Source organism: Harpia harpyja, chromosome 1, assembly GCF_026419915.1.
Source record: "Harpia harpyja isolate bHarHar1 chromosome 1, bHarHar1 primary haplotype, whole genome shotgun sequence".
Taxonomy (NCBI): Eukaryota; Metazoa; Chordata; class Aves; order Accipitriformes; family Accipitridae; genus Harpia; species Harpia harpyja.
The window spans coordinates 76231254-76251284 of record NC_068940.1 but is presented as its reverse complement, the minus strand read 5'-3'; the positions used below and the strand labels follow the sequence as shown (position 1 = coordinate 76251284).

General features: G+C 36.9%; 1 protein-coding gene across 4 annotated transcripts in view; it reads right to left on the bottom strand.

Annotated features, from left to right (window-relative positions):
* The window catches only part of CRPPA (CDP-L-ribitol pyrophosphorylase A), a 122871-nt gene that overhangs the window by 73800 nt on the left and 29040 nt on the right, over window positions 1-20031 (bottom strand). For all 4 annotated transcript variants that reach the window (XM_052800904.1, XM_052800924.1, XM_052800914.1 and 1 more), the window contains exon 4: window positions 5856-5960. In XM_052800904.1, the coding sequence (XP_052656864.1) occupies window positions 5856-5960 (105 nt within the window). The remainder of the gene's footprint in view (window positions 1-5855; window positions 5961-20031) is intronic.

Sequence of the window (20031 nt, the reverse complement as noted above, 5' to 3'; positions counted from 1 at the left end):
AGGCAAGACTGTAATCTTGTAAAAAAGGCTTGAGGTCAATTTCACAAAATAAGTAAATTCCATGTTGGTTGACATTAATTACATTAGCCCCTTAACTCTTCATTAATCAAGTTCTGCCTGTGGCAGTGCACTCTTTTGTTTTGTTGATCAATATCAAACTCACAGCCTTCTAACTACTCAGATTCTTTCTCTTCATGTGACAACATTAATTTTCACTTTGTCCTCTTGAGCATCTAGTGTTCCAAGATTTTCTGAATGTTATTGCTGCAATCCAGAATATCGCTAGGCCAAATACTAAAACTCAACACAAATACCTCTCTATCACAGAATATTAAACCATCATCTGGTTTTTTTGGCAGACTAATCTTACTTATTAAACATTTCTCTACTTATCTGTATAATAAACAATCTACTATATCTATTTAGTAAAGCCTCAAAATCATCAGACAAGGGTTGGTTGGTTGGTTGGGTTTTTTTCCTGTGTGCCCTTCTCTCTCAATTGTCAGACTGCAACTTTTCACTATCTAGGAAGATGCTCTTTTAAAAGTCTCTCAAAGTTCTTCCCATTTAATGATTAGAAGTCTTCTTCAAAATGATTTAGCTTGATGAACATTTCAGATTTACAAAACTGTATGTTAAATGCAAAACATAACTCTTTACCAAACAAACACAATAAAGTTATGATCACACATAAACAAAATGCATGGCATTTTAGTTTAATGAAGTACTTCCCTCTGTTCGATTAAGGTATCAAACATATCTCCTTTGTATGGGATATTTTTGTAGGATTAGAAAATAACCTTTCTTTTTAGAAATGGTGAGGATTTTTTGCACTATCAGCATTAAGTCTTTAAATGCATATCAATCTTCTAAAAATGTTCTTACAATGCATTTTTCATCTGCATTATACACACACATATATATATTAGACTCCAACAATTACATTCTGTTACATGATTTTATACTTTATTTAAGAGGATATTGCCCCAGAACATATAAGGTCATTTTGTTTCAAAGGTGTCAAGCACAGAGAAACTGAAAATGTGGTGTTGATAGTGTCATTCTGTTTCCTTTTTTGCCATCCTGATCCTAAATATCTTATAAATAGTTATATAATAACTACATTTGTAATAGAACTTAATAAATATTTATAACACTGAAGTAATTTGAATGTTCCTGCTGGTTGTTGTCACTACAAAGAATGATTTTAATTTTGTAATTTGCTACCAGAAAGTAAACAAACTATCTCTTACTTTAGCTTCAACGGTAAGTAACTTTGTAATGTTACTTTTTCTAATGCACTGTAAGTAGACAGCGCTCAGGTGAAATAGAGTTAATTCAAGAAAACAATATATCTGAACATATAAGTAACTTTTTCCCATAGCTCTGAGTCATTTAATGTTATGTAGGTTGTGCACCTAATAAAAAAACTGAACTCTTACAAATACCAGATCTGCTCTTTAACAATTTAAGCTCAGCATAGGATGAAACCGGCTTGTAGTACTTGGACTTCAGAAACTGTTCACCTGTTAATAGACTGCAGTTTTTCTGTTACAAATCCTCTGAAACCTCAACTGAACAATGATTATTTAATTCAGTTTTCATTTATCTGGATGGAATATCTTTTTGTCTCTTTTGAAAAAATAAGACTGGGATCATTGGGAGCACATCAGTTCTTGGCATATGAAATATAATTTATGTCAGCATTGAAAAGCCTTCCAGAAAAAAACAACAACATATTACAAATTACATTATTATGACAGCTAAGAAAAGACAATTCTGCTTCTAAAAGGTCATTAGTAACAAACACTAACAGCTCCTAATGATTTTGTAGGCAAGCATCACTTGAGAAAATTGGCAGTCTTCTGCACTTCATCAAACTGCACAAACTGAGCACGAGTGTTCTCTTCTTTAATGGTACTGCTCCGAGTCACCTGCCAAACACCCCAGTACAGACTGAACAATACCAGGGTGCTATTCAAGCAGGAAGGAGCTATCTTCCTCTGTGGCCTCTATTCTGATATGAGTATTTGCTGCAGAAGCAATTTACTATTTTACAGACCTCGTCATTTTTATGCCTTTTACTTTCAATGTCTTCACAAGCCACAGAAGACACCAATGACTTTTAGCTACAAAATAAGACACGGAATAGGATGTGAGAAGGTATAGGTACTTTAATGACATGGCACCAGCATCTTTGTGTATACTATATATAGCATATTCGCTGCTTTGCATGGCCTGCAGCACAGTATATGCATGCAAATGGATGCTGTTGCTACTGTCACACTGCACAGTACTGTCAGCACTGAGATTCTGTGGTGGGTTAACCTTGGCTGGATGCCAGGTGCCCACCAAAGCCACTCTATCACTCCCCTCCTCAGCTGGACAGGGGAGAGAAAATATAACGAAAGGCTTGTGGGTCAAGATAAGGACAGGGAGAGATCACTCACCAATTACCGTCACAGGCAAAACAGACTCGACTTGGGGAAAATTAATTTATTACCAATCAAATCAGAGTAGAGTAACAAGAAATATCTTAAAACACCTTCCCCCCACCCCTCCCTTCTTCCTGGGCACAACTCCACTCCTGATTTCTCTACCTCCTCTCCCTGAGTGGCACAGGGGGAAGAGGAATGGGGGTTGCGGCCAGTTCATCACACATTGTCTCTGCTGCTCCTTCCTCTTTACCCTCTGCCCCTGCTCCAGCGTGGGGTCTCTCCCACAGGAGACAGTCCTCCACAAACTTCTCCAACGTGAGTCCTTCCCATGGGCTGCAGTTCTCCAGAAACTGCTGCAGTGTGGATCCCTTCCACAGTGTGCAGTCCTTCAGGCACAGACTGCTCCAGCGTGGGTCCCCTGCGGGGTCACAAGTCCTGCCAGAAAACCTGCTCCAGCGTGGGCTCCTCTCTCCACGTGTCCTGCCAGGAGCCTGCTCCAGCGCGGGCTTCCCACAGGGTCACAGCCTCCTTCGGGCACCCACCTGCTCTGGCGTGGGGTCCTCCCCGCGCTGCAGGTGGATATCTGCTCCACTGTGGACCTCCATGGGCTGCAGGGGGACAGCCTGCCTCACCATGGTCTTCACCACGGGCTGCAGGGGAATCTCTGCTCCGGTGCCTGGAGCACCTCCTCCCCCTCCTTCTTCACTGACCTGGGTGTGTTGCAGAGTTGTTTCTCTCACATGTTCTCACTCCTCTCTCTGGCTGCAGTTGTGCAATTTTTCTTTCCCCTTCTTAAATATGTTATCTCAGAGGCGCTACCACTGTCACTGATGGGCTTGGCCTTGGCCAGCAGTGGGTCCATCTTGAGCCAGCTGGCATAGGCTCTATCAGACGCAGGGGAAGCTTCTAGCAGCTTCTCACAGAAGTCACCCCTGTAGCCCTCCTGCCACCAAAATCTTGCCACACAAACCCAATACAGACTCTTTCACCTGGTCCACAGTATTTTCAGCTTTTCTACCTGAATCTCCTTCTTCATGATATTCTCCAGTATGCCACCAGCTAAAAAAGGTCTCCATCCAATATCCGAGCACCTACAAGGAATTCACTCTTCACATGTTACCATTTTCCATTTGTTTACAGGCCTCTTTAAAGTCCAGTACTACTACAGTAGGTCCCACATGCTAGAAGGTTAACAGCATCAGGATTTCGTTTCACCAGCAATGCTGGAGTGGCACTAACGCTTCAACAATTCTCTTTTAAAACAGAGATGTGCACAAGCTCAAGTCTGAAATGTAACTGCAGGCTGGTTACTAGTGCTGTTCCTCAGGGGCTGTTACTAGGGACAATACTGTCTAATATCTTTATTAATAACCTGGGAAAGGGGAATTACCCTCAGCAAATTAGTAGATGACAACAAATGGGGAAGTATTCAATATGCTCAAGGGTACAACACTCATTTAGAGGGATCCAGAAAGGCTGCAGAAAGGGGCTGACAGAAACCTTGTGAAATATAACAGACACAAATACAGCATCCTGCATCTGGGACAGAATAACACTGTGCAGCAGTCCATACTGATGCCAAAATATAGAAAACAGCTTTGCAGAAAAGGACCTTCTGGACAAGCTAAGCATGAGTCAGCAGTGTGTAGCAGTGCAAAAAAGGAGTCCTACTGACTGGGCTGTATTAGTAAGGAAGTAGACTTCATTACAGGGAATACAGGGATTATTCCCCTGTATTCAGCACTTCTGAGAACACACCGGAGTACAGTTTCTAGTTTTGGGCTCCCCAGTATAACGCAATGAGGAACAGGAGGAAGCCCAGCAAAGGGCTGCTAAGATGGCGTGAGAGAACTTGGATTGTTCAGCCCGAAGAACAGAAGATGAAGGGTGGGGAAGGGTCATAATTAATGGCCACAGAGAAGAGTAAACTGGACTTTTCTTAAAGATTTTTCTGTCGGCCTTTCATCCTTTCCCAGCGCAAGAGACAGTAAGGGAAATGCTGACCAAATATTATGAAAAAAGTTTCCTCCATATGGGGGGATATGCATTGGAATTGTTTTCCCCAGAGAGCCTGTGAAATCTCCGTTCTTGGAGGTACTCAACACTCAACTGGACAAAGCCCTGCACAGCCTAATCTAACTAACCTGGCTCCGCTTTCAGCAAGGTGTTGGACCAGATGACATCTACACGTTTCCTTCAGTCTTAATTATTCTGTCATTCTAGGTCAAAAGACTACACTTCATCTGCTGGGCATCAGTAGTATCTACAGATAGTAAAAAACTAAATAAACATTATAAAGAACTGAGTGAACATTATGTGTGTATTTTGTTACCCTTCACGTAAGTACCATGCTTTGCAATGAGAACAATGAAACCATCCAAACAGTGATGCAATGCAAATACACATGACATAATCTGTCCTTTTAGAAGACTGAATAAGAAAACAGACAATATACTGTTTAAGAAAGACTGTATCCCAGAAAGATATTGAAAGAAGTTGCTGTACGCAACCAACGTGTAAGTAAATTTTGCTGCTAAATTACACAGGAAATTTGTGCTGCAGATTCAGGAAATTACCTTTCTGTGTAAGATTTAGTGTCATATTATTAGAAATCATGTCCCGTTGGAGGAAATTTACTGTCAAAGACAAATGGAGTGATTTGAGCTGCTTCCAGATCCTTCAATGTCGTAATGAATAAAATAAAAAAGAAAGAAAAAATAAATAAATAGAATAAAAAGAAAAAAAGAAACACTTAAAAATTGCATGACACAATAGCTGCTGAGAAAGAATAACGTCCCACCATCCAAAACAGTGAAATGGGATTCTTTTAAGCAGCAGGGATATATCCTTTGGCACCTGTATACACACCTGCTTTGTCAGTTGTCAGGAACCTACAGATTATCAGACAAGGTGAATGATATTTAAAAAATTTTAAAAGACTGAAGAATTCTTAAACATTACAATGTTACTGAATGTAATGAACTGCTCTAAAAATCAAACTGTTAGCCATGTGTTTGGCATCAGAGAAAAAGTGATGTCCTCATAGAAAAAGTGGAGGAAAATAGACAAAAGATATAGAAATAGCAGGAGAAAGCTCATCTCATAAAAGAATGTTCTTAGTTTTAGAGATTATGGAATTATAATTTTACAGATTCTCAGGTTATTCAAGTACCTAGTTGGTTTTTCTACTTCCAGATAAATACTGTCTTCATTAATTATCTTGGGTAACACCTGCCCAACTCTGTCTACAACAATGAGCTCTAAAAAAAGCTCACGATAATCCAAAATCAATTCTGAAATTTGGAAGAGAAAAGCCTAAATATTACAATTGAAAACACATCTGAATTTTTATGGTAGTGTGAAAATTTTATTAATTTTAAAAGATATATAAAAAATAGGGATTGTTATTGCCTTTACCTTCCAGAGGTCAGCTGTTCCTTCAACAAGTTTGGCATTTGTTTTACAGTATTTCAGAGCCAGATGTAAACATTCAGTTCCATAATCCAGGTCATAGTCTGTACACTGTAGTAATTTAAAAAAGAATAAATATTCTTAATTAGTCTTAAAGAAATCATACTTTTAAGCAATAACAGATTTTCTTTCATTAATTAAACCTTACATCTCAACAGTCCTGTCCAGAATAATACATGCTGTATTAGGTAGGCAGGTTCAGGATGGATCAGAAATAAAACTCTTCCAAGAAGCTTATGCCAAATTCTAGCTCTCCAGCAAAGTGTTAGAGAAGTAAATAAACACTTCATAACCACAAATTAATTCAGTTAGGTGCTGCAAGAATCTTGCTACACCTTTATGTTGTTAACTAAATCAATGAGAAGTTACATGCATAAAAAAATTTTTGATAGAGTTGAGGCCTCACCAAAAGAAATCATCAACCTTCTAGTGACAAACTTTTAGAGTATGGGAACAAGTTAATAAATTGTAGAAGCATGACTCTTCAAACGTCTTGTCTGTTTTGGTTTTTGCAGCATCAAAAAAGGATGGTATTAACTAAGAACCTCTTTATTCCTTACATGTTTCCCTCTGTATTTTTCTGCAGCTATCTGCACACAAAATAGCAAAGTTTCATGCTGCTCCATGAGCCTTCCAGATTAAAAAAAAAATAAAAATAAAAAACCCAAATTGGCTACTTTTTAGTCATTTAGAAGAGGCATTCTTCTGTCAACACACCCTTCCCAAGCAGTTTGGCTTCCTATATTTAGTGATTATAAGAATCCTATTAATGGAAAACCAAGTAGTGCACAGAATCTTTCAAACCAAAACATAGGTAGGTACAAAAGCAGGAACTGGGAGCTTATCAGACAGGACTACCTCAAGATAAATTGGCCTGATTAAGATAAGAAAATTCTAGTCTATTTTCATATTGCTAAATTACCAGACCATCCAGAAACACGAATTACATGTAACAAGGAAGGATATTTTAGATAGGGTCTTTCATAAAAATGGATGTATTTGATAAGACCACAGGCTTGCTAGCCCAGTATCCAGTCTCTAGTAGAGGTTGACAGTGGGTAGTCAAGGATAAGTAAATAAGAACACAGCAATCATATCTTCTTACAAATAATATACTCTGGTAAATCCTTACTCTTATCCCAAATCTGTTCAGTTTCCTTAAAGAGCCTTTGGTAAAAGCTTCAGTGAAACATCTTATTATGCAAGTAGGCTGTTATCAGCTTCAGCCACCTCAAACAAGAAGCTGGTTAACTCCTTAAAGAATGACAATTAGCTCTGCAATGCATTTCCTTTACAAAGCTTTCCTTTACAAAAGCTGAAATAACCCTTCCACTGTGTCAAATTTAACCATGTGTCTACAAATTCGTGTTTTGAATAAAATGTGACAGTCCAGCCACTGTGCTCAGTAATTCACAGTCTCCTCCAGGACTCAAGAATTCAAAATTGTCAAGAATGCAAAAACCTAAGTGGGTTAAAGAAGATCCAAATAAGAGTGCTGCAATACAACTTGCTTTTTTCTTTAATAATTTCCTCAAGAAGTTTAATAAAAAAGACGAAGAAAATTTTTAGTTTCTATTCTTGTTTTATACTGCATCAGTGAAATTCAAGGAATTCATCAGCATTACACAGCTGAATTGTATTACTAACACACACAGACATCTTAGAAAAATCATCATTATCACTTTGATATTATTTAAATTAGTAATTTTTGTCATTTTAGTTGGTCATGACTGCAATCAAAAAGAAGATCCTTTTACATAGCCCGCTTAGAAAGAAACATAATTTAAGTGTTATACTTCTCTACAGAAGATTTTAAGTGCTTTGAGTAACAAAGCAAAACAGACACAAGAAGATAAAGTAACTTAAAAAGAAAGACTTCTTTCAGAATACTAAAGAAAATAGGGATTTCAAGAAGACACTTTGAAATATTTTTAAATTAACCAGAAATTATTTATATTCCTTAATCGAGATACAAAAAAGGTCAACAGAAAATAGAAAGGAATAGGGAACTCTAGCTCCAAAATATTTAAAATGGAGCGATCTCTCGAGTAAAGATGTCCAGAGATAAATTGCCAATGAAACCAGAAATGGCCTAGTAACTTTCAATTTCAAATATTTATTACCAAAATGTTTCCTTTTTTGTTTTGTTTTGGTTTTAAGGAAAATTTTCTGGTAGATCGCAAACTATTTTCTACTAATGTGAATAACATACAGGTTAAAAACATATATATTTTTTTATTTTTCCTCAGAATGGAAGAGAAAATTTCAGAAAAAATTATCTGTAAAAGAATTTACTTTGAATTAAAATTAAGTTACATTTTTAAATATATGGGTAATGAATGATACTAGGACAAGACTAAGCAATTCCAACTTTTTAGCAAGGTATTAATTACAGATAATTAGTAAGGAATGGAGAAGTTCCATTAATGGGCTAAAGCATCTTGAGGGTATTGCTGGCTTGAAGAGATGAAATATGACACAAAGCAAAGTAATAATTAAAAACATATTTCACTAATACTTGTACATCATGACACTTACCATTCTAATTATCTGTAATTGTTTAAACCTAAACATATTGTTACAGTGTACTGTTCTGTAAGTCTGATACACTGATGTCAGAGGAGAACAATGAAATGGAACTACCAGCTCAAGACCAGCTTATTTAATATATTATCCATATGCTAAACAGCTCCACAAGTGAAATTTTAAATCCATATTTCAGGTGTAGAATTTGAAAGCTTCTATATTGCTCTAAGAAATTTAGTTAACAAATTAAGCATTATCAGGGAATGCCTATAATAAAAAGTTGTAGAATATCTATAAGGAAAATTTTTACTGACCCAGGCATGCAAACATTCTCATCCTAAGTCTTCTGTATGCATTTCATTGTACATCTAGAGCCAATTTACATTACAACAATCCATTTAAAACTCTTACTATTTCTAAAGTCTCTTTTTTGACTGAAAGGCTTTTTAACATAAAGTTTGACAGAGTACAGTTAACTGAACTTGACATGCACACATAGCTTTGTGAAACAATAGACATAGTTTAAGTTTCAGACCACAGATTTGAAATGGTGGAAACAGCTGGAAATATTGGCACAAAACATATCCACAAAAGAAAGAAAACAGATTAGTTTGGCTCTTTAAATGACACAGAGGGAAATATGTTATTTAGAAATGCTTTTGAACTGTTGAATATTCAAAGGCGTTCTAATAGGTAGCTTGTGGGACTGACTTTTTTGTGGGTGGTTTTTTGTTTGTTTGTTTTCCAAGAGTGGATGTTTGAATAAAGTGCTATGAGTGGAGTGAGATCCAGATTTTAGCATTACAACAATTCTTCTTTCCCTGCCCCCTAGATCAGTTTGAAAATATTTTGATAAATAATATTACTTCCTAAAATGCAAGCTATACTGTTGCTTAGCTGTAAACATGGAACAAGGGGTTAGAGAAAAAAGAAGCTACACAGCCTGTATCTCCCTGGTACTTACTAATAGTCCATAAGCTAACTTGTTTCCAATGTAATACTTTGAACAAGTAAAATTATAAAAAAGCAGTATTTAACATTAACAATTTATTTTACTGTTAACATGCACTATTTTACTGTATCTTTATACTGATAAAAGATTTTGAATGGATATATGGGAACTGGTAACAATACAGCAGAACAAACACAGATGCAAGAAAGTTTTTCATTACAGCACACTCATTTGCTTATTTTTCATCATTCCTTAGTTTTATAATAAGGAAACAAAATCAATATTCTTTATGTATTAACTGAAAGAAAATCTTCAGAATTGCTCCTTTACACAGGTACCCTTAAAGCCTGTATAGATGCAGTCTTTTACACTTCTGTAACCTTTGGTTGTGTCATCTTTAGTACTTTTTCCATTGTCAGCAGTAAGTGTCTCCATTTTAGTCTCCCATGTAAATCCATTCTATAACAATATCAGAACACTTGCAATTAAAATGCATAACTAATTAACAATAGCAGAGCTTTATGATTTTTCCAGATCCTTGCAAATCAAGTTTCCACTGCTGAAGTGCCAGAGTATATCATGAACATTCATCATGAGGAACATTTTACTAAGTTAAAAAAGAAGCAGACACAAGTTCTTGCTGAACCCGAATTGGCCTATTTTTATCATATTTTATAAAGAATTTTTTTTGCCATGTTCATTACCATGGAATCCAAAAAATGCTGAATCCAACAGCGGATTTGCAGTAAGCACTCAGCCTACAGCAATACACCACAGCTAAATAAGAAATAACAGAAGCAGCAAACAGAAGGAGGAAACACGTGAATGAGGAAACAGTGAGTGCAGATAAGCTCATCTCTGAAACAATTTCTGCTGTAGTTAATTATTAAAACTGCTGTGACATACATCCAGATGCAGTAGTGCTTCACAGTGAAGAGAATAAAGATACAGCAATTTATAACAGAATTAAGCAAGCCTGTTTTTCTACAGATCTGTATCTATATCCCAATGCCTTTCACTGCAGTAACTGCAAGTGCCCCCTCTGTACATGCCATGATTTCCCTGCACTCTACCATCAGATCCCCTGAAAACTTCCTGACCGCCCACTGAAATATTTTGGTACCCAAGTTGCTTTTGAGTCCACTAAATACCCGTTAAAGAACTTACGCACTGATTGGTACCAAGATCCCATGCGCTAAAAGGTATATGACCAAGAAAAACAGAAGATAACAGCTGGATTCACATTTCAGCCATGGAGCTGGAGGCCTAAGAGCCTGCAGGCTCTGAGGCTCCAGCCTCATCTCAGTGAAGGCATTCATTTGGGTTTCCCTCCTCCTCACACTCACTGATTTTTCAAAAACTATATAGGGACTAGGAAAGTGGTTGAGTCACCATCCCTGGAGATATTCAAAAAGTGAGTGGACAGGGTACTCCAGGGCATGGTTTAGGGGGCATCGTTAATGGTTGGACTCGATGATCTTGAAGGTCTTTTCCAACTGAAATGATTCTATGATTCTATGACTTAATATCATTGAAATCTCTACACCTCCATCAATTTTGATTGAAATCATGATCTTAAGGGTCTTTCCCAACTTAATGAGTCTGTGATTCTATGAAATTGAACAAAATGTGCAATTAAAGGTTTAAAATATTATTGAGACAAGGGTTAAAAACAAGTAATGCTTTCAAGGTTCTTTTCAATAGTAAAAGTTACAAATGAAAGAGTAATGTTGCCTCTTCCCTTTCTGGAATAAATGTCCTGGGTCAGTGAACACAGTCCAGACTGCCATCACCAGCAACCATGTTCTATACTCGTGATGTAGGCATATGAGCTCCCAAGTCGTCAGATATGCATTTTCTTTTTATTAGTCTTCTTTGAAAGCAGTTTATAATCTCTCCTTATGTTGAAGCTGACAATTACTGTTCACTGTACACAACTTGCTGCTAGGCAGCAGGAGTCCCATAAGCAAGAATGCGGAACACAAACACACAGCGTGGGCAACATGAAATTTGCTTTCCCTATCACAGTTTAAAGTTTTAGCTACTAGCCAAGGTTGGGGATAACTCCACTCTTTTTTTCTTTAAACACAAATTTGCTTGAAAAATTCACTGTCACAATATGTAAAAGCAGAAACTCAGTGGGATTTAGAAATGCATATGGATGCAGAGAACTAATATTTATATCAAAGTTTGCACTTCTGAGCATAAATTAAACAAAAACATTGTGTAAGATCATGGAGCAAAATTTTTATGTGGATATTTCTGTCCATTTTGGACAGGTTCCTTCAACTTTCTTCTAAGCAACAAATCACACATGATTCTGTGACCACAAGATAGGATCTAGGACTAATGAGCTAGATTGAAAAACCCTTGTTTTCAGTGTCCCATTCTGTCAAAACCACTAAGAAAAAGGCATTTACTTTGATTTAGATTCATCAAGAAATCACTACAACAAATATATTGAAATAAGGTAACCAGACAATTAGAAAAGATACCCGGTTCACTGACTGTCATTTTCCAGCTCTGCCTCAAAATGAAACAGAAGCTGAACTATAATCACAAGACTAGGTCCTAGCGCCAGCATCCTTAAGTGTGGCTCTTGATAAAAGAAACAGAAAGATCAAGTTTTAAAATTCTTTTGAGAACGCATAAGAGCTATCTTTTCTGCTCTTAAATCCATGCCTTAAGATACTTGCAGATAGCCTACACGATTATTATGAGTGTTTGTATCATTGCCTCAAGTTGCGCCAGGGGAGGTTTAAGTTGCATATTAGGAAAAATTTCTTCACCGAAAGGGTTGTCAAGCATTGGAACAGGCTGCCCAGGGAAGTGGTTGAGTCACCATCCCTGGAGGTATTTAAAAGATGTGTAGATGTGGTGGTTAGGGACATGGTTTAGTGGTGGACTTGGCAGTGTTAGGTTAACGGTTGGGCTTGATGATCTTAAAGGTCTTTTCCAACCTAAACAATACTATGATTCTGTGATTAAAGCTTACTCTTTAAATCTTAATCTTATTCTGGCTGCTACTGCTTCCATCTCTGCAAAAGGAGAGGTCCAGACAAACCAATCACCCTGTAAAATAAGTACAAGTGCTCAACTTTACACCGAAATCATAAAAACACTAATACCGACATTTTGAAAAACCCTAGTTCTGTCTGAAAGTTAGATGGACAGCCCTAACCCCTACGTACCCAGAGTAACCCATAATTCAGTCCTTCCGGAGAATGAGGTCTGCTGTGTTCTCCTAGACAAATCATGATCAACCTGTAGAGAGAGGGGGAAAAGGGCAGCTTTGCTATTAAGGAATGAAAACTTAATCAAGAATGACTGGAGGCGCTTTGCTGAGGAAAGAAGGGTACCGGTAGGCAAAACCAAGAAATGTCAAGGGTTGTGTCCACATTACCAATTTAGTGTGCACGACAGGTTCTTTTTGGTGCAAGTCTTTCCTGCATCCCTACTCAGAATCATACAAAATGCACTTTGCTGCTGGAGAGCTCAAAGTCATTTCCCTTCTAGTGGAATCAAGGTGAAAGTCACATGCAAGGACACCTGCTAAAGCACATCATTTGCAGTGTGGTGCCCCAGCAGCCAGGACTCGGCATGCATTGTGTCCATATGACTGGCAACTGGGATGAATATCACTGCTGATAAAGTCCCAGTTTCCACATACAATCCTGAGACAATAACGGATCACCAAAAATCAAACCTTAGTCTTTCTCTCTTTGTGCCACATCAGTAGATACATTCCTAATGTTACTCCAACGAAGTCCACACAAACTAGCATAATGAAAATGAGAATACAAACCAGGTGAGAATAAACAATGGTACTGGTATAAAGATGAAATACCTGATGCAACTAAGAGCTAGTTATTAATCAGGTTGACTTCACAAAACCAGTCCTGAGTAACCATGAGAGTATTGGTTTTTTCAACATCAGAAAAGGACACAGGGGTCATTTTGAGCGTGCAGCTGAACATGGAATTTCAGACCTCATATAAAAGTTCAGCTTTTTAAAAAGTCATATTTTAGTTACAATGTCAAGAAGAAATAAGAAAATGTTAATATTATATGTGCCAACTTAATAGTCAAAACACTGGGTTAGGACTGATTGTTTACACTTTAATAAATTATCATGTAAATTGGAAAAATACTTGGAAAAGAGTTATATGGACAAGACAAAGACAAAAAAAATCTTGTCCCAATGCAGAAAACTACCGATTGTTTAGGTTATTCTAAGAAAATGTAAAGAAGTGATTGTTCACATTCTCCCAGTAAAGAGATTTCTAAATATATCAAGTTCTAAAATTAAGCAACCAGCAGAGAATTTAATCAGGCTTAGAAGCAGAGGTGAGCCAAATTCAGGCCAAGTTAAAATGCATGTTTTATTTTTAAATTTTTTTTAACAGATAAGACTATTCACTCTTGGAACAATTTACTTAAGAGAATCACCTCTTGAAATTATGCAAGATCATAAATGGTCCTTTTCCTTGCCTTTCAGTACACTGAACTGTCAATAGGTAAGAGATTAAAAGCTCTAGCATCACTACCTTGTTTTCTTTTTGCGCTCTCAAAACAAGCAGCAGATGACAATTTAGATGGGTGGTCTCCCATATGCTGGATACAGTGATTCTCACTCAGTATTCAGCATTTTTTGAGCCTGTGCCAAATGGGTGATTCTTGTGGATACAGTACACTTATCACAGTAAATCCAGTAACACTTATAACAATACTCTCATAATCCAGTCTAACTTCCAACTTGAATAATTGCAGTGTGTCTCCCTAGCATACACCCTCCAAATTATAACTGAAGACAAAATGCCTTTTCACTGCTACAGAGATGCCAGATTTCACCCAGGGTGTGGCAGCTTTGCACCACTGCACCAAACAGTTTCAAGAGCTAATATGTGAATTTGCAAAGTGCTTTGAGATCCTACAGGATGAGGAGTGCCATAAAATGGAAGTAATTATCCCATTAGCAAAAAAACTTTTTATTTTTTTCTTATGCAAGGCATTAGAATTTCTCCAAACATTCTTGTGGCAGAAATTAATTAGGGCAAGGTGGGGATTCATACAATATCCTGGCTCCACCATTGTGCCAAAGAACTAATCAAGTACAGAGCTATCTAAACTAGCAGTTTTCTCAATAGACCACCAATCTAGCTTCAGGTTTTGAATAAATGAAAGCATTACTGACAAAATTCATTTAGTATATTAATCTTAAAAAGAATTGGGTATGTTTTAAGGATAGGGAAAGGGGAAAAAATATTTATTCCTCTAAATCTCAGGACAAAGCTGCTAGGGTAAAAAGATGCCAGATGAAGTAACTGTAAAGTCTCTTTGGAAAACATCTCAGAACTACAACCTGAAGACTGTACAAATTAGGATATTAATTTAGGTGACCCTGCATTTAAGCAACAGTCTGTGTGCATCAGCCTGAAGATGAATGGAGAAAGGCAGATCAAAATCCTTTGCAAAACTGCATTATTAAAAAATTAGCTCCGTTGCAATTTTGCATCAAGCCCAAAAAATTACCAATTTTCAGCAGGAATGAAATGGAACAGAACTCAGGTTCTACTAAGTTCCAAAGAAATAATTTTTTTTTAAAGAGGACTAAAACCAGAGATAAAATCCGAGCCGAAATGGACCACAACAATGAAGGGGTGATGTTAATAAGTAAAAACTTCTCATGTAAGGAAAAATGAGATACTAGGCTTTCTTTCAATATTTAGGAGCTACACAGATTTCCTTGTCAAACAATCAGATCTAAAATCCTGATGACCCAAGGACAAATCAGCAGAAAGGCTTCCTTTGTTAGGTTATTTCGTATGCTTAGATTGCACATTGAAAAACTCACAGATATTCCCCATCTTGATACTAGTATACAGCTAATTAATATCTATATTATTATACTATCAAAGGAACTGGAGCAGAAATTTCAACAAACCGAAATAATCCATGTTACTTTACTATTCAGCCAAGTAGGTTGACTTGGACCAACCAAGTAGGTAGTTACACTAAAACTGTAATTACCTATTACATTTCATAAACAGATGGAAGTATGCCGCCTTTAGGACCCCATACAAAGAAGAGCATTGGCTTGTACTACTGTCCTCATACAAATCATACAAGTAGTAGATTACTATTAGTTTAGCTAGCTCTTGTCTAATTCACAAATCATTTCTTGATTCAGTATTTCAGAATACAGTTGATGAGAAGGAAGAAAAACCTATAGACATAAACTGGAATGCAGAATTAGGAAAAACACAACAATGGTTGTGGTATATATTTAGAAGACCTGAACATATAACTACAAAATACAAAAGCAAAGTGGGAGACCAAAGCTGGGGATGGTGGAAAAGGAACTGGATCTCCATACACACACAGAGAGCACATAGAAACTGCAAAATACATTCGAAGAACAGTGAGGTAAACTGATTATCCTTACAACATAATACACTTAATAAAAGATGTCTGACGCTTTTTTAAAAGGATGAAGGCCAAAAAACAACCCATTACAGCTTAGGATAAAATCTATATATCTTATCTACTTTTTGTCATATGTTAAAAACAATGGTGATCTCTTTTTCAGTGTTTTTACACTACAAAAACGAACAGCTCTGACTCACATCACCAATTCATGATTGAATAGCATCAGGCAAAAATTTTTTTCTCCAAGTGAATGTCTACAGGAGGTAAACATTAAGCTGTTCAGCCTTGCCAACAACTTAAATGCCTTAGAACACAGAAAGTTTCATATTTGGTGAATGTTAAAAAACAAAAAAGTTGAGGTGCCTTGAAGGTGCCAGATATCTTTAGTCTTAGGAAGAAGGCAAGCAGTGGTTTTTTTCAGGATTCCAACATTAGACTTAAATGCCCAAGTTCTGCCTCATTTACATTTTGACCCTTCGGTCCTTTTTCTGAATCTGACCCTTGCTCCCACAGTTGCTAAGGTTTTAGTCAACAATTTGTCCGCTACTGTTCATTTAATCGCCTGTTGCTCCTGGCAATGTTAATTTGACAGACACTGATTTCTTTAACAAAGAATGAACCCACAGGAAAATCCCCAAATCAGTCTAGACATTTTGCCTCGAAGGACTTGCCTGACCTATGCCAAAATATTACAAAACTGCTACAGCTGACTCCACTTCCCCTGCTACAGAGGATACTAAAATGCTTCACACATGTTTGAAGAAGAATCCCAGTAAAATTGTGCCCTTTCAAAAAGCACTTTAGAAGTTTACAAAATCCACATGGAATACACTCCCTATTATTTACATACAGAAAAGACAATACTTTGAGCAAATATTTCTACAATGGGCCTAACAATAGCCAACTTCCTTTCTTACTCTGGCAAAATCTTCCCTGAACATTCTCAGGGGTTTGTTAGACAAGAACAATTTTGGGATTTCCTTTTTTTCCACTGAGGACCAGGTTGGACAGTTTGAAGAATATCTCTTCTCCCCATCCCAACCCCATCTGGGGACATCTTGTAATGATTTTTTGGGGGAGTGGAAGAACATCTGCCCCCCAGAATTTAGCATCGAAGTATTTGCATTATTCTCCCTGACACACTATTATTTTGTATCTTGTCATTACTATGCTTATATATAGCAGCTCTCTTCTATGCAGGCAGATGCTGTAACATCCCATAAGTAAATGTGATTGCTTATTATCCAAAAAGCAGGTAATGTTGGCTATGAACGGATGTATTAATTCAGTGTAGTCCCAAAAAGTACTAATCTCTACATAGTTTCTACACAGATTAGGTAGAATCCCTTAAGTCAGTCTGTTCCATGTGGATATCTGTAAGGAGGTTATAGACACATCAGAGAAACATCTCTAAACATGTTGAAGCTCATCTTCCTTCAATGAATATTCCTGTTTCCTGTTCCTATTTTTTTATTTTTTTAATTTTTTATTTCAACTTCATTGTTCTGATTAGCTAAATATAAATGTCCATAATCTACAAAAGGTCTACTATCAACAGAAGATTAAACTAACTACACATGCAACACAAACACCCCCCAAAAATGGTGTAGCTTTTGTAGTAAATTTTCCCAGGTACAGAAGATCTTGAGGCTACATGTAAAACAATGTATAAAAGATTACTAGAAAAAAAATTGTGTATCAAAATTATTTTTTATATTAAGATTGTTATAAACCTATCACTCTCTCTTTAAATAGTGATCAGACTTTGCCATGCCATCCACATGTCAAGGATTCCTGCAGAATCACCTTCTAACATGTCCCATCCCTTCTCCAGCTGTGTGTAGGTAGCTCTTCCCTCTTACAAGGTCCTCGGCTTCACCAGACTGGTCACATTGGTGAGCAATTCTATTCTATCCCCAGCATTCATGCTGACAATTCTCTAACCATCATATCATCTTCCCTAGGCTTTTTGTTTACATCTCTGGCATAGAAGCTAGTCAGGATCTTTTACCACTCCTCTTCTGCTTCCATTTTCAGTTTTTTCTCTGCCAGATCAGGAAAGGCAAAGCTTTTTAATTGTTCCTGCTACCTTCCTCACTTTGGCAGATACATTTCAAATACACAATGCTTTAAGTTTGGGTATTTCAGCCTTTGTATACTGTGGTTGTGTTATTTTGTACACTAACATGACACAACACAACAAGATGCTTTGTGTTAAAGACAAAAGATCTCCGAGATCTCTGTGCATTTCACAATATGTCAGAAACAGGTATTATAGAAATCAGTCTCAGCCTACTCTGATTAAAAGAAAAAGGTAGTCTACCTGACTTCCTGATACTCTAACTCCTTAAAAGACACTGCTCCAGGGGAACACTTGACTTCTAGTAAGTGAAGTCTTCCCTCTACCCTCCTTCTCCCAGGCTTACAGGATCATACTTCACATTTGCTACTATTTAATTTAAAGAGCTGAACAGAAACATGAAACTACCTTAAGCAAAAATGAACAAGTCTGGTCTAAGGAATTTATCCTTTATTTGCTATCTTTGGAAAGGGTGGATTTTCAATTAACACTTAAACTTTTCTGATTTCCCTTAGGGCTGATAAGAATAGAAAAAAACCATGTGTTTACAAAGATCAGGAATTTAATTCCTATTAACCTAAAAAAAAAAAAAAAAAAAACCCAAGTAGTTGGTTTTGTCCCAGGTAGGTTAGAATTGAAGTAAATCATGGGTTTTGCAATTTTACAACTTTTCAACAAGTTTTACTAGTCATTAGAGATTTTCATTTTTTATTTTAAAAAGTTTAACTTGTCCACTACTAAAATTTACTGAAAGTTAGTGGTATGGTTCATTACCTTGTGCAGGAAACAAGAACTCACAAATTTAGACATACCAGAACTAAGAGCACTGATGCAACATTACGTTTATCCCCTTAACACATTTATACAGCCTTTTACCCGACATCCCAAGGAAAATCCCTGGCTAAGGTAAAGCCTTCTGCCTGCAAGATACCACACGCATTATAAATACAGTTCTTTCTCCCCTTGCAGTTGTTTGCATCTGTCACTTGTCCACCTTGTGTCAAGCATGCATTATATAAATAAAAGCTATAAATTTTATAAATTTAACAAATTGAAGGGTATGAAAGCATTGCTGTACTTCATAAGAATATGAGGTGAGGAGGCATATATATGATGAGTGACACAATAACACTCACAGGCATATATAAGGAGGCTTGTATAATTCATCCTTTTCCCTCCTCAGAACCATCCCAACGCCAAATTCCAAAGTCCTACTACAAAGTGGAGACATCAGAATATTTCACTGAATATTTCCCATGCTTCATATAACCAACTGAACAAGAGATTTGCAACAGAAAGGATTAAGCGGCCTTACATACAGGGATACGTGCCTGTATCTGCCAAAATCCCATTATGTCTATTCATTTATTACAGTTAAGCGCTCTATCTAATGACACATAAGCCAGAATAGTGAGGCCTTTTAAGATCAAGACATCATTTTAGCTCCACTGGCTGTTGTGGGCTCTGAACAGTTGCTTAACTTCAATATTACTCTTAAATGTTTTTAGTCTGGCTTATGTGATGTCCAATACAGGGGCCAAGAGGTATCCTGAGTTAAAAGTAAAATGTATAACAATGTAACAGAAACTTTATAAAGATGTTTAAATCAGTGTCACTGATCCATTCTGGGGTGGAAGGAGTAGCTATTTCCTGAACAGTGGTCTTCTGATCCTGCTGCATTAGTGCAATTATCATTTGAGGTAGAAGAATACTGAAAAGATTTCCCTTCCCTGTTGCACCTCCACTTACCTGCTGCATCACAAAAAGGCAGACACAAAGTACTCCAAATTCTTCTTTCGCCAAGAAACAACAATGGTTCTCAAACTGCTCGCATTCCCCCAGTAAAAAAGTAAAAATATGGGACATCCGAATGTCTGGGTTTTTTTCCTCTCAAGCATATACACAGACATACCAAAAAAAGCTGCTTCCACCACTAGTTGATGTTAAAATTGATGTTAACTGAAAAAGTCTAAGATTATTTTTAAGGAAATATTTTCATAAATCTATACTATTGTTTCAGTATGGTTAAAAAAAATTATTCAAAATTAACCATCAGAAGACCTAGCAGTATCCAGTACCTCACCAACATTTTTTGGATTGCTCCTCCCATTTCAGATTTTAATCCCCTCTGGGGA